Genomic DNA, 16,082 nt, shown 5'->3' on the forward strand with positions numbered 1-16,082 from the left:
CCCCCATCTTACTGTTACTCGCTCCTGTGAACGGGAACGCGTTATGCAGATCTTGGTGCCTCTCGCGTCCATCTAGAAAAGATAACCTGATGATGCCTAAATAAGGCGAAAGGCATCCGTGGAAAATAAAAAAACTAAAATTGGAACCAAGACTGTTTTTAATCAGTACTGTTACGCACTGGTTTGATGTTATGCCACATATGGACTGGAAGAATTTCTCACTCGTTTCCTCTTGCTCATCTCCCCTTTGGCAGTGCCCTCCAGGAGATCCGAATGAGGGACTATTACGGACCCTTTTGCCCATGGAGAGGTCATCATGACAGTTTTTTTTTTTTTTCAATTACAGGCCACATTTCTTGTGGATACACGTTATGTGTCTTTAATGCAGTCGTTTCCATTGCCTTCTGCATCGTTATGCCGTCGATATTTGCTGTTTCTTTAGGATCAGTTTCCCACCTCAAGGCTAAGAGAGTGCCGTGAACCCCTGTTTACCCTACCGTTCTGTTTGAGAAATCTGTTGGCAGAATGAGGGCCAATGCCGATTTTAATCAAAATTTAATAAGTGGAGGAATTCGAATCGGAACCGAGCACTTTTGATCTTTTGATTAATAATCAAACACGCTACCTCTAGCCGCCGGAGGTTACCGTAAACAATGTAGAGGCATGTCGTTTCCAGTGCCGTTGGCAGCTGAGCTAGGTCACTCTGTTGAGGCATGAATAGCCCGATAGAGGGTTCCCACAAATTCTCGACTGGGTTTAAGTCCAAGATTTTGGTGGCCAAGGAGTACGATAAAGTTATCTTGATGCTCAAACAACGCATGTACGCTGCGAGCTGTGTGTCTCATTATATTGTCTTGCCGACAGACGGCTTCACGCCGAGAAATAACAAACTACACTAGTGGCATTAAAATTGCTACACCAAGAAGAAATGCAGATGATAACCGAGTATTCAATGGACAAATATATTATACTACAACTGACATGTGATTACATTTTCACGCAATTTGGGAGCATAGATCCTGAGAAATCAGCACCCAGAACAACCTGATCTGGCCGTAATAACGACCTTGATACGCCTGGGCATTGAGTCAAACAGAGCTTGGATGGCGTGTACAGGTGGTACAGCTGCCCATGCAGCTTCAACGCGATACCACAGTTCATCAAGAGTAGCAAATGTCGTATTGTGACGAGCCAGTTGGTCAACCACCATTGACCAGACATTTTCAGTTGGTGAGAGAACTGAAGAATGTGCTAGCCAGGTCAGCAGTCGAACATTTTCTGTATTCAGAAAGGCCCATACAACCGAGCGAGGTGGCGCAGTGGTTAGCACACTGGACTCGCATTCGGGAGGACGACGGTTCAATCCCGTCTCCGGCCATCCTGATTTAGGTTTTCCGTGATTTCCCTAAATCGCTTCAGGCAAATGCCGGGATGGTTCCTTTGAAAGGGCACGGCCGACTTCCTTCCCTAATCCGATGAGACCGATGACCACGCTGTCTGGTCTCCTTCCCCCCCAAAACAACCAACCAAAGGCCCATACAGGACTTGCAAGATGGGGTCGTGCATTATCCTGCTGAAGTGTGGGGTTTCGCAGCGATCGAACGAAGGGTAGAGCCACGGGTCGTAACACCTCTGGAATGTAACGGCCACTGCTCAAAGTGCCGTCAATGTGAACAACAGGTGACCGAGACGCCTAACCAATGGCACCCCATACCATCACGCCGGGTGATACACCAGAATGGCGATGACGAATACACGCTTCCAATGTTAGTTCACCGCGATGTCACCAAACACGGATGCGACCATCATGATGCTGTATAAACAGAACCTGGATTCATCCGAAAAAATGACTTTTGCCATTCGTGCACCCAGGTTCGTCGTTGAGTACACCATGGCAGGCACTCCTGTCTGTGATGCAGCGTCAAGGGTAACCGCAGCCATGATCTCCGAGCTGATAGTCCATGCTGCTAGAAACGTCGTCGAACTGTTCGTGCAGATGGTTGTTGTCTTGCAAACGTCCCCATCTGTTGACTCAGGGATCGAGACGTGGCTACACCATCCGTTACAGCCATGCGGATAAGATACCTATCATGTCGACTGCTAGTGATACGAGGCCGTTGGGATCCAGCACGGCGTTCCGTATTACCCTCCTGAACCCACCGATTCCATATTCTGCTAACAGTCATTGGATCTCGACCAACGCGAGCAGCAATGTCGCGATACGATAAACCGCAAACGCGATAGGCTACAATCCGACCTTTATCGAAGTCGGAAACGTGATGTTACGCATTTCTCCTCCTCACACGAGGCATCACAACAACGTTTCACCAGGCAACGCCGGTCAACTGATGTTTGTGTATGAGAAATCGGTTGGAAAGCTTCCTCATGTCAGTACGGCGCCAAACACGTGTGAATGCTCTGTATCACTAATCATTTGCATATTACAGCATCTTCTTCCTGTCGGTTAAATTTCGCGTCTGTAGCATGTCATCTTCGTGTAGTAGCAATTTTAATGGCCAGTTGTGTGTATGCTGGCATGGACATGGTCCCCGAAGATAGAGGCGTACTTGTGTTGATCCATTGTGCCATTTACAATTACAGGACCACCCAGGGAGTTCCACGAAAATATTCACCAGAACATAACACTCCCTCCTCCAGCCTGGACACTTTCGTCAATTGTTGCAGGTTCTTTGTGTTGAGACGTCGCACACCTTAAACACACCAACGGCCACCTGTTCGGTGGAGCATAAAATGCCATCCACGTGAAGAGCGTACCATTCACCATTCAGTGGCCGTCCAGTTGAGGTAGTGGTCTGCAAATTCCAGCCTTCGTGACAATTAACAGCAGCCAGCATGGATGCACAAATCAGGCACCTGCTGCAGAGGCCCATACGCTGTACGGCCTTGGTTTATCTGTGGGGTCAGTTGCTCTACAGTTGAAAGTCGTTCGCCTGTACACATCTCCGCAGTCGTCTTTCACCCCTCTCATCTACGGCGGTGGTTTTGAAAAACGTCGTTGTGACATGAACAGTACACTTTAACCAGGGCGACACACGAACAGTTTGCAAACGTGACCGTTTTAGGTATGATTCCATCCGGGGGCGAAAGACAATAATCATGTCTTTTCTGACGTCAGATAAGTCTTTCCGCTTTCGCATTACGACTACAACTTTTTCCGTGTCCCCCTGCAGCACTTTATGTACCCTTCAGTTGCAGTGCTGCCACCTCATGCCAGTGAGTGGTTACTGCAACTCGGCGTCGAAAACAGGCGGTGGTCACATTAAAATGACTGTGCGATAGTCTAACAATGACGGAAATATCTGAAGTAATTAATGTATGGGATTTGAAAATATTGTACGTCAGTCTTATTAACGCTATTTTACACAGTTTTCTCCCTAAATTCTTATCGACGGGGAGAACTGAAATGTAGAAGGCAAGGGAGGCTACAGCGCAGAGGTAATCAAAGCGGTAAAGTTAACTGCTGAGAGGAAGAGCGAGATATAAGATTAGCAGATGGGATGGGATGAAAAAAAAAGAAAACAGAAGTATAAAGGGGTGACCAAAGTGAAAAGTGCTGCTGGACAAAACGAAAGCAATTGGGATTCTGGGATATGCCGAGAGGAAAGCTACGTCGGTAATAACTGATAATGCATTAATCTCCTCTTGCATGCAGATTCGTTTCGGATAACACGTAGGTTAGAGGATAATTTGTACCTCAATCGTATGGCTGATATTGAGAAGGGAGAAGGTTTCTGTATCATGCAAAAGTACGGCCAATATCTAGAGGTATCCAACTTGGTAATGCAGTTCGGTATGACCATAGGTACTACATATTTGACAAGTATGGCGAGGTGTTGAGTACACAAATCACTAACAAAGCGCGTGTGTGAAAATCACGTCACCTACCTGGTCACATCCCATTTGCCTTAATACAGGAAGCACTGATGTGATTAACCAATGGAATGTTGTACACCCGTTTTGCGTTAACATGGTCCATCAGGAGATAGAAGTGGTCGAAAACGATCGAAGGGTAGCGGCTGTAAGGGCAGAGGAAAAAAAGTGCCAAGGCAAGCGCCAAGGGAAAAAAACCTCTGCGACAGTAGGACGGGTAGTAAGGGCAGTAGCGGCTTGCTAGCTGCGACAGAGCATGCAAGGTGAGGTAAGGTTAGTGTGAGGTGTCGTGCATCGTTACCTATGTGCTGCGTGTTCGTTAACTGGATCAGTCCGGGTGCTGCGGCTGGGTTCAAAAAAATGGTTCAAATGACTCTGAGCACTATGCACTTAACTTCTGAGGTCATCAGTCGCCTATAACTTAGAACTAATGAAACCTATCTAACCTAAGGACATCACACACATGCCCGAGGCAGGATTCGAACCTGCGACCGTAGCGGTCGCTCGGCTCCAGACTGTAGCGCCTAGAACCGCACGGCCACTCCAGCCGGCGCTGCGGCTGGGCTCGTATGTAGTCTCCTTGGCCTGTGCAGTTACTTCCTCCCTGTAACAAAGGAATTCGGTGCGCCAACGCATGCGTTTCTGTTACGCCCTCTACTGCGTCTTGTCGTCAGTGACTTGGTACAGCTTCATCAGGCTGGTGCAGAACGGCGGCCGCCGGGCGCCGTTCGGCGTTCTCCTCTACTGCACGGCGCAGGCATTCTGCAGTGTAGCTCAGAGCAGCTCCGTTTGTTCAGAGAGCTGCGCCGCTTCAGCGTCGGAGAAATGCAGGCCGTTCGCTCGTGCGATGAAGGCTGCCTCTTTGTCTTCTCGGTCCCTCGCGGGGGCCGCTCCCGCAGCGGTCAGCGTCGCCACCGGTGCCGCTGGGGTGGCGGTTTTCTTCATTACACCTTTCACCTGCGGTGCTGCTGGGGCAGCAGCTGGGACAGGCGCGCGAACGTCCTTCTGCGAGGTCGCAGGAGTGTTCGCAGGTACTACTGCACTGAGGCCTTGGGTGAAGACTGCACGCAGTTGCCTCAAGGCCTCTCCCTCTCTGCAGCCACGGCGGCTGCGATGGCAGCCCTCTCTGCCCCCATGACAGCTCTGAGGGCTGGAATTGCCTCCTTCACAGCGGTGCCGAGTTCGAGGCCACATTTCTTCTCGGGGGCGTGAGCTGCATCCCGACTGCCCGCTTCCGGGCGGTCGTCCCTGCCCCTGGCAGGTGGAGCTGCTACTGCGTCGTCCCTCGGCTGCGCCGGGCTTTTCTGCGCCCTACGTCGTTTCCGACGTCCTCTTCTGTTCTTCCGCTGCGTCGGTGCAGCCGCGGCCGCCTCGGCGCCTTCGGCACAGTTGCGGCTTGATAAAGCCGGGCAACCGCGCCAGCTGGCTACGTGCGGGCCGCCACGCCGGACACAAGTCGGCAGAACGTTACTGCCGCGGTCGCAGGCGCGGCGGTCGTGCTCGCCTGAGCACTTGACGCACCGCGTCACGTTGCAGCAATACTTCGCGACATGACCCTCGCCCTGGCACCTGAAGCACAGGGGCTGGGGGTCCGTGGCGGTCGGGAGAGCTCCTGTCGTAACCGAAAAACCCAGCAACTTCCGCAACTCGAAGATGTCGCTCCCGCCGTCGGCCGTTTGCACGGTCACGGCATAGAGCTGCGCCCTCTTCTTGTTGGTCCGGTTGTGCAACCTTGCGGTTGCATTACCAAACCCGGCTCGCAGCAGCCCTTCCCGGACCGCTGCCTCATCACAGCACCTAAGGAGTGCCTTGGTCGTCTTCAATCTTCCTACGGAAGGTGCCTTCTCACGCGCCAGCGGCGCGTCGAATATGTGTTCGGCCACTGCGACCTTGATCGCCCTGTGGTCGGCCACGTTTGCGGCCCGAACGCTGATCAGCGACTCTGTATCGACAAACTCGTAGACCACCTCGTTCTTGGCGCAGTTCGTCACGGTGTCGAACACCGCTGTCCACCCGCCTTTGCACTTGACGTACAAAAGGGGGACTGGCTCAGTGAGTTGCACAACCGAAGGACCCCTCGTAGCGGCAGGTTTCCTCTGCGCATACTTCTTTCCCTTGCTGCGGGGCGCAGAACACGACAGTCTGCGGGCGTTGTGAAAACAACACACGACAACTTGCTTTCCACGGCGCCCACAGCACGGAAACCTCTTCACAAGCTCTCAACGGCCGAGTAAGCGTAGCGCGCAACGGCAGCGATGCGCTCGGCTCGCTAGCCCAGGCCGCCCTGGGAACCTGACGAAGTCGTTATTGAACGCCTCTGCAGTGATATCTGGCTTGAACATGAAACGGTTAAACTCCTGGTGATGAAAGACACTTTTATCTTCGTTACACAAAGTTTAAGAGAAGGACTGTTGGCGGCGTTAATTTGCTGATCACCAAAGTTGTCGGCAACGGCGTGGATTAAATTGTAAACTTATCCCCAGTGTCTTCTGTTGTGACGGTGTGTGACACTGATGATAGTAATCCATCCGTCGGAGAAGACGTCAAACTATCATCACCATAGAGCACCAACACCATGATACACTATATCAGTTGCTTCCAACATCGGGGTAATTACAAAAATGGTTCAAATGGTTCTGAGCACTATGCGACTTAACTTCTGAGGTCATCAGTCGCCTAGAACTTAGAACTAATTAAACCTAACTAACCTAAGGACATCACACACATCCATGCCCTAGGCAGGATTCGAACCTGCGACCGTAGCGGTCGCTCGGCTCCAGACTGCAGCGCCCAGAACCGCACGACCATTACGGCTGGCGGGGTAATTACATCCTGAGGGGTAAAATGTCGTTTTATGAAGGGTAAACACCAAACGATTGAACTATGTTTCAGTCATGTAACTACATTATTTGTGCCATATCATTACTTTTGTCATTATCTGATAAGACTCTAATGATGATCGTAAGAGTTACAAATAGCTACATTTTTCTTCGTGTAACAAGTGTATGAAATCTTCTTCATATTGTACACCCCTAGCACATCCTTTGTAGTTTTATACCATATATCTACAGGGCGTCTCAAGCGTTCTAGGTCAAACTGGAACAGGTGACAGTGGGTCTACAACCCAGTATATTGGGATAAGGGAACCAATGGACAGAAATCCGGTGGACAGCACATGACAACTAAGTAGTTCACAGCAATTCTTTAAAGTGACGACCGGCAGTCTCAATACATGTACTGCAACGTCGCATGCAGTTCTGTCACATTCTCACAAAGACACCGGGTACCTGTTGTATTCTGGAACAGGCAGCGGATGTTAAACAGCGTACACCACTGATAACCAAAGAGACGTACTGTACACAACTAAACTCATAGTGAGTGTGTCATGTGACTACCATACGCATCGCCCCAGCACATTAATCTGTGCCTCACGCACATCACTGCTCCTGGTGTCCGTCATCCACTGCATCAGACAGCTTGTGATGTGTCCATGGTGAGGTGTGTTATAGTGTACGGTGCATCACACGTAGTCAAGGATGGAACGTTACGTGAGGTGAACATGAGGTAGTGCCTGTACGGCAGCACAATGTGTAGATAACTGTTACCCAACAGACGTCATCCTAATTGGAAGAACTTTATCTCCGTGGATACCAGCTTACGACAGAAGGGATCGTTTCACGCCACAGAGCCGACCGCGGTTCCCGCCAAAGATAGACATTGAATCCGGCCGGAGTGGCCGTACGGTTCTAGGCGCTACAGTCTGGAACCTAGCGACCGCTACGGTCGCAGGTTCGAATCCTGCCTCGGGCATGGATGTGTGTGATGTCCTTAGGTTAGTTAGGTTTAATTAGTTCTAAGTTCTAGGCGACTGATGACCTCAGAAGTTAAATCGCGTAATGCTCAGAGCCATTTGAACCATTTTGAACAGACATTGAAAATATGGTGTTGGATCGTGTGGCTGACCACCCAGCAAAAAATACCCTTCATCTTGCTTGCGAAACGCATACTTCGAAGGACACAATGAGGAGAACACTGGGGGAACAGATATTAAACCTCAATCATAATGGACGTTTGCACTATCCACCGCAGTGTTGTAGTGCCGAACTGTATACTGTTTGTGTTGTTCACGAATGACGCATTGCTGACCAGAGATGGTTTTTTCAACAGCCGCTGCACCCATATTTGGATGAGGACGATCCCGTGGCCACCACTAATGACTCTCTGTCAACGTATGAGTGGCCATTGTCGCCTAACGTCACCTAATAGGATCTTATTTGCTGCCTCCCAGTTTGACTGGACCATGTTACATGGTGTTACTGTGAGAGTTCTTGGAGACTGCACGCTGTCATCGATCACCTGAACAACACATGCCTTTATCATGGGATTGAAAGAGGAGATCCCGTTCCCGTGCCAGCGTGATCGCCATATCTTACAGGTTGTTGTAACGGAGACTGGAACAGTCACGGGGTTATAGTGACGGAAACGCGGCGGGACCCGCGGAGCGGCTCGAGAACAACAACACAGCGGGAGAGGACGGACACGACCAACGAAGGACCTTACGACACAACAAGAACGGACAACAGAGTGACGAAAACCAAACGAGACAACCACGTCCACTCGTAGAGAAAACACGAAAGTCAATACGCTGTCTAATGCGAGACGATATGTCCTGAGAAGTACGCAAGGTTAGACTGGCAGGCTGAGCTTTTTTTTTTCTTTGTTGTTATTTTAAAACCTGTACAACAGGCAGGCTGTCAGCAGCATTCTACGCTGCTCTTCAGCCATAGAATAGATAATGAGAAAAAACAGAAAGAATACACATAAGTTACATAATGGCGGGTAATAAACAGTAGACACATCAGTACAAACACGAAGACGTTCACACTCGACGATTATCCACACTACAAACTGTTGACACGACGCACAAACACTTAAGATGTCGATGGCACAGGTGAACGATTGCAGGCTGAGCCCTTTTTTTTCTTTTTTTTTTTTCTTTATTGAGTTTCAATTCCCCCCGAAGGGGGCGGGCTGGCAGCAGCTTACTACGCTGCTCTACAGCCTACAGACTTTTGTTTAAAAAAGTAAGAAGGAAGAAACAAGGAAGAACAGGCGATAAAATGATGATTTAAAGTGTAAAATGGCGTAAAAATGCGGAAAGTTAAAACAGAAAGCAAAAGGGGTCGGCAATGTTGATAAAATACACAGGAATCAGACAAGGAACATAGTAGACACACAATTAAGAAACATGGCGACTGTCTGGTTTCTGTTCACAAGAGATAAAAAAAAGCACACCCAGCGACAGTATGATGGCTGTTCGCTACACTTCCCAAAAGACACAACACGGAGCACTCACTGGAAAAAACACACCGTAAAACACTGCACGAAAATGGCGACACAAAGATGGCACTCCCGATCCAAGGCAGATGGGGGGGGGGGGGGCACCTGGAGTAGGGGGAAAAACAAGGAGGGAGAAGAGGAAAAAATGAAAAAGGGGTGGGAACCAAGGAGGGAGAGGGCTAATAAAGGGGGAGAAGGGTAGACGTGAGAGGGAATGAGAGGAGGCAGAGGAGGGAAATGTAAAAGGACTCGGGGGAGAGAAGGGGGTGGTGGGGAAGAAAGAGGATGGAAGGGGGGGGAGAGGGAGCCCGGGAAAAGGGTAGAGGAAAGGAGGGGGAGTGATGATCAGAGTCGATAGGAGGGATAAATGGAGGGAGAGAGGGCATCATCCGGGAGGGGGAGTTGATGGAAGCCACCTTGGGAAAGGAGATGTAGGGTGTAGAGATGGAGGGCAGGGGGGACACAACGGTGAAGACGTGGCAGGGGGCGGGGATCGGAAAGGAGAGGAGCAACCAGGGGGTGAGAGGGTTCAAGACGGCGGGAGGTGTAGAGGATGCGGATATGTTCGAGGAATAGGAGCAGATGGGGGAAAGGAATGAGACCATAGAGGATCCGCATGGGGGACGGGAGGCGTATATGGAAGGCGAGGCGTAGTGCATGATGCTCAAGGATCTGGAGGGACTTATAGAATTTGGGGGGGGTGGGCAGATATCCAGGCAGGACTGGCATAACAGAGGATGGGACGGATTAAGGATTGGTAGGTGTGGAGGATGGTAGAGGGGTGCAACCCCCATGTCCGGCTGGAGAGGAGTTTGAGGAGTCAGAGGCGGTAGTGGGGTTTGGATTGGATGGAGCGGAGATGAGGGATCCAGGTGAGGTGAGATTGTCTGAGCGACAGGCAGGCGCTTAAATACTCGATCGGGGACGCTGCTATTGGCCGCTGCAACCACGTGTTTCACTGTGGCGCCCTCACTCTAAATGCGGGCCAGGAGGCGCACGCCGCCACAGCTTACAGCGCAATGGTACAGAGACCTCTATGGGTCTTCGACGTCCATGACGTCTGGCGGCGATTCAAATTCCGCGGCGAGCGGTACCAGACAGCTCCTGGCTTTTCACTCTTGGATTACGTCAAGATTTTGGAATATGAAACCCCGCAGAAAACGATGAAGACATGCTTGCTACTGACCAAGCTACCTGCCTCCTGGTACAGCAGACAACAGCAATCTTTGATAGCGAGCGGTAAAACTTCATGCGCCGTTGTCGTGCCTATATTGAGACTGGTTTTGTCACTTTGCACAGATACTAGGAGCTACGTTGTTGTTATAGAGTGTATGATGTGTATGTCCATAACACAACAAATAAACATTCCCGCCCAATGGTTTGCTACCTCAATATAAACGTTAGTTGACTCCCTACCATCTGTTTCGGTTTGACTCGAAGGTTTGAGACACCTTGACACATTAAAATTGTAACATACACATCACATATGCTTAAACATTTCATGAAAATGTCTCCTCCAAGTTGAACTTACTTTCGACATTTCATCAGATATTGCATCATTACTCGTTTCGTAACAATAAACGGACTATTGGACAGCACTACAAAACAGTTATTTTATAATACATACTATACTGCTGTAGGGCCTCCATAATATTACCATTATTATTATTATTATCAGTAATAGCAGTATTAGTGGTATTAGTACCACTGGTCAGACACAAAACATGGCCGTCAAAAGTCTTCCGATTTCTGGCAGTTCGGAAATAAGGACTCCAGTGGTTAAGAGATTTACGGACAGTAGGCTTAATCATTGCACTCTCATTTTAATTTGGGTGATTTTAAAGGAGTGCAGGGTGTGGATAAAACAAGTGTCGGTAGGGAGAGAAGTAGGGAGGCAAACAAATGTTGTCAGAGGTAAACAGCAAACAGCACCAATTGTCTAATTCACTCATAGTGTACTATGATATCTACAAATCTAAATCTCATTTAACTTTGAAAATGAAAGTGTTCAAAGAATCTTGTGTTTCGTTCTAAAGATTATTTATGATGGTGTGGTTCGGGAAAAAGGGGAGGAGGGGGGTTAAGGAGTATGGTAGTAGCTAACATCTGATTACATTCATGGGTAATGTTCTCATATCCTCACATCCATGAAAGTCACCTGCGCGATATACATAACTTATTTTTCATGACGAATCAAATGTTTCGTGGTAAATAAATCCACTCAGCTGTATTTGACAAATGCTTAATTTAGATAAAACTGCAAACTCGACACGGATTTCAGACTATAACTCTGATATTCACGCACTATTAAATGGAAGGTATACCATAAAATTAATGAATATTATAAGCGTTCATACAAATGTCAACATCACGTCATACCTTGAATGTGACGAGTAAAGCGTATCAGTGATGTAACAAACCCAGCAAATTTATCAAGTACCATGCGAAATCTCGTGAAGGTGCGGCATGAAAAGATCCTTTCGATCAACCAGTACCATACCAGGTAAACTGAGTGTAACTGAAAATAAATTTAAAAAAGAATGGAAGTGAATCAACAAACAAACGCTCACATCACGCTGAAGTAGCCAACGAACCAACTGCGAACTGTTAGACATGTAGCATAGGCTTCAGAAGGTAAAATGAAGGCTAAAAAGCCCTAGAATGCTAATTCCGAACCTTAGAAATAGCTTCCCATGAAAGCGGGCTGGGTGGTTTTGTGGTAAGCTATTTTTGTGGTTCACAAACTAGCATTCTACGGCATTTATGCCTTTATTTTATTTTCTAAAGTCTATGCCACATGTCTGGCGCACGCAGTTGATTCGTAGGTTACATTAGCCTGGCTATGAGCGCTTCTTTGTTGATTTATTCCTGTTTTTTTCGGTTATGTCCTGTCGATCGGCCATGGTACTGGTTGACTCAAAGAACCCATCCATGCTTCATCCGCCCTGCTTCTCGCATGCTGCTTCATAAATTTTCTGGGTTTTTGCGTGACTGGTACGATTTTCTCATACAGATTCAAGGTATGACCCGAGGTTCACATTTGTGTGGACTCTCACAATGTTAATGAGTTTTGCTTTGCTCTTTGTGGTGCCTGAAGATTGGATTTACTTCCTGAAATTCGAGTCCTGTGTAAGATTTTATCCAAATAAAGAATTTTTCAAGTACAGTTGAGACGATTTATTTACAATGAAACATTTTAGTAACAGTTGTATATTTCCCGCAAAGAGAATATTACACTTAACTTACTATAAAAATGCAAATCAGCCAAGTCGCATCCTCTTAAGAGTTGCGAACCAGAGATGGAGCTAGATCGCATCATTAACCTCTGATGAAAGCCAAACGTGAATGTAAGTCGTAAGAATAACTATTACGTAAGCTTTAACAAGCTATTTTGAGGCTGCAGTTATACAGGAATATGGCAGTCCACATGTACCTATGAATGGTCGAGAAATACTGTTATTGAAAGACTGATGTTATTCCCTACTTTGACCTTTCATCTTTTGTTGGCAACTGCTTCACGATTCTCAACCAGAAGGCAAGGTAACTCAAAAAATGGCTGTGAACACTATGGGACTTAACATCTCTGGTCGTCAGTCCCCTAGAACTTAGAACTAATTAAACCTAACTAACCTAAGGACATCACACACATCCATGCCCGAGGCAGGATTCGAACCTGCGACCGTAGCAGTCGCGCGGTTCCGGACTGAGCGCCTAGAACCGCTAGACCACCGCTGCCGGCGGCACAGTAACTGATTTAGTTGTATGTCATTCCTGCTCGGTTAAACATCGTAACATAAAAAACTGCGCTTGGTAGTTTCAGTTAATAATAATTGTGATAGCGTAAATTTGTTGTCATTCTGACTTCCGTATATATCAGACGATTCGTTCACGGTGTTGCAATTTTTCATGTTTACTCAGAAACAAAAGGACTCCAAAGGTAAATGCTGCCACGTTATAATTTTGTAATGTAAATCAGTGCCGCTATTAGTTTTCTGCACCTGTTGTTCACAGGCGCTCCTGCCGTGTTCGTATTGCTCTGGGGGATTGTCAAGAGCTTTGCACCAAGAGCGACGGAGCAGCAGGTAAGAACATCTATCGCTGAAAAACTCAGTTTACGTTTATCCATATTTGACTGGCACAATCAGTTTATAGATAATGTAGTATTTCTTTCCTTCCTTGTTATGGTTTTATAGCTCCAGGTTAACACGATACACTCAATAACATTTACGAAAGAAGAATTATTTGTAAGCAGCATCTGCTTTAGATAGAAATATCGTACACTTTCCAACAAATGTTTATTGCCTATTAGAATCCCATGGGAACAGTAATGTTTAAATGTGTGGAATGACTAATTTCGCGAAAGTGAAAATTATTCAGCCTGATGTAATCTATAGTATGTCTTTCCGCATATTATGTCTGGTTTATTACATACGGAGGGTTTATAAACGAACGGCGTGATTGTAGAAGTTAATAATAAATCGTTTTATTACTTTATACGGGCAAAGTTTAGGGCATACGCAGCAGCAACTGCCCAAACTATGGATGCAGTACCCACTGCACGCTTTTCGTGCTTACTGCGCAGAAGTAGCGTCTGTGTTCAGGATGGCGTCGCGACAGAAAATTCTGTGTGCTCTGTTTTGAAGTGTCCAGATCTGTGCTCAAAGTGCAGCGTGGGCTTCGTGCACGGCTTAAAAAAGAACGACCACACAAAAATAGCTTAGGTGGGTGGGACAAAGAGTTCGTGGAAACCGGATTCCTTTGCAAGGAGAAGAATCCTCGTCGACTACGTGTATCTGACGCAAACGTCGAAAGAGTGGGCGAAGCGTCGAAAGACTGGGCGAGGGGATTGCTCATGTCAAAGACTGCGTTCTGGAAGGTGCTGCGTAAGGGATTATATTTTAAAGTGCATAGAGAGGAATTAGCGCAGCTCCTTACACCAGACGACAAAATGAAAATGCGTGACTTTTAAATATGAAGGGTTGCAGTTAGAAATGAAGGTCGCTGGTTTTGTAGAAGGACACATCTTCCGCGACGAAGCCACTTTCCATGTTAGTGGCAAGGTGAACACACACAACATCCGTATCTAGAGGAGAGTGAAACCACATACGACGGTAGGGCATCAGCGTGACTCTTCAAAAGTGAACGTTTTCTCTCCGCTGTCGCACTCGAAAGTGCGCCACCCTTTTTTCTTCGTACAACAAATGGTGTCGGTAACTCATTTCGAGGTCCTACGCAGAAGCGGAGAGGAGAGAAATATGTCGGAAACACTGACAAGAAGAAGGGACAGGGTGAGAGCACACCTGTTACATCATGGAATGACTTCCATGGTTCTTGAGGGAGCTGTGGAGGGCAAAAACTGTAGAGGAAGACAGAGATTGGAATACGCCCAGCAATTGAGGACGTGGGTTGCAAGTGCTACTCTGAGATGAAGAGGTTGGCAGAGGAGTGGTATTCTTGGGGTACCGCAACAAACCAGTCAGAAGACTGGTAAGTCAAAAAAATTGTTTAGAGACATGCTGGAAACCTGGTTATAACCCATTTGAACACCAGTTATAATGACTACATTTTGCAACTGAACGGTGCCGCCCTATTTTCACAGGAAAATGAGAGAGCTTCTCAGTCGTGTTGAGAAGCAACGCTGAATCGGACGTACTGCAATAGCAGACAAAAAATTTCTCTTCTGCTCATAGTGTACGCCGAATTTAACACCCTGTGTTGTCTTTCTTTGGCGTTTGTGAAGAAGTGAGTTATGTACAGGAAATGCCGTGTCCTTGAGGAAGGGTTTGATAGAATAAAGCAAGCACTGCACATCACCACGTAGGACATGCTGCACCGAAATAGCAAGAATCTGATTATCGTGTAGATGTGTATCATTTGACCAAGGGCGCACATATTGAAGGATTGTGACTAAGGCATCAAAGCGAAAACACGGACTGTTGCTGCTGCCTATGTTGTGAGATTTGTCCATGTAAAGTAATAAATCGATTTAGTATTAATTTTTGAAGCCGCTCTATTTATTTATATACACCCTGTGTGTTGATCAGTCGCACGAACACAGTCACCTGTTCAGTACTCTTTTACTTATATTAGTAACAATTAAATCGCAATAGGAACAATGAAGCGACCGAAAGGCAAGAAAGTGTACCACAGGCTTAGCCTTAAGTTCTGTACCTTACAAAACCAAGTTTAACATTAAGTGAAAGATACTACACGTAATTTCATACCGTTGCCATTTCGAATCTTCAGTTTCAGTTATTTTCAATAGCAGCAATGGTAGTGGTAGTAATGGTAGTAGTAGTATTAGTAGTAGTAATCATCTTAAAAAGATAATGTTGCGTAATTAATATTTCCTTTCTCTGCAGTTACATGTCTGTAGTCTGGGCCACAGTTCGGTATCAGGCCGCCACAGGAACTAAACTACGGATAAAGTGAAGTTTCGTACAGTAAAGTTCTTACGGGAGCAGCGGAAAACAACAATAAATGTAATTATTAATCGATTTGATAAACCTGATACATCTGGACTATTTCTGCTGCTGCCGTAAGCGAATTGCCACATGATATTCCATTGTATCGATGGGCTGCGTCGTTATGTTTTGGCTCCTGTGACGGCGTGCTACGGTACTTTGGCGCAAGGATTTGAAACTGTACCAGGAGCGCAAGCATGTAACTGCAAACAACAAAGAAATGTACTACCTAACTTTATTATGTGGGGCTATAATTAGAACTTCACGACTATTCTTCGGAATGCAAGGGGATACTAGTAGTGGTAGTAGTGGTGGTGGTGGTGGTGTTGGTAGTTGTGTTTTTAATACAATCAGTAGTGGTGCTGAAGTTATGTAGTACTAACAGTT

At 47.1% G+C, this 16,082-nt stretch overlaps 1 protein-coding gene across 1 annotated transcript in view; it reads left to right on the plus strand.

Annotated features, from left to right (window-relative positions):
• LOC126474677 (diuretic hormone receptor-like) overlaps window positions 1-16,082 on the plus strand; it is a gene marked incomplete at its 3' end in the record, with an annotated part of 1,060,935 nt that overhangs the window by 969,487 nt on the left and 75,366 nt on the right. Inside the window, exon 10 of the mRNA XM_050102155.1 lies at window positions 13,243-13,313. Coding sequence (XP_049958112.1) covers window positions 13,243-13,313 — 71 coding nt within the window. The remainder of the gene's footprint in view (window positions 1-13,242; window positions 13,314-16,082) is intronic.

This window comes from Schistocerca serialis, chromosome 4, assembly GCF_023864345.2.
Source record: "Schistocerca serialis cubense isolate TAMUIC-IGC-003099 chromosome 4, iqSchSeri2.2, whole genome shotgun sequence".
NCBI lineage: Eukaryota > Metazoa > Arthropoda > Insecta > Orthoptera > Acrididae > Schistocerca > Schistocerca serialis.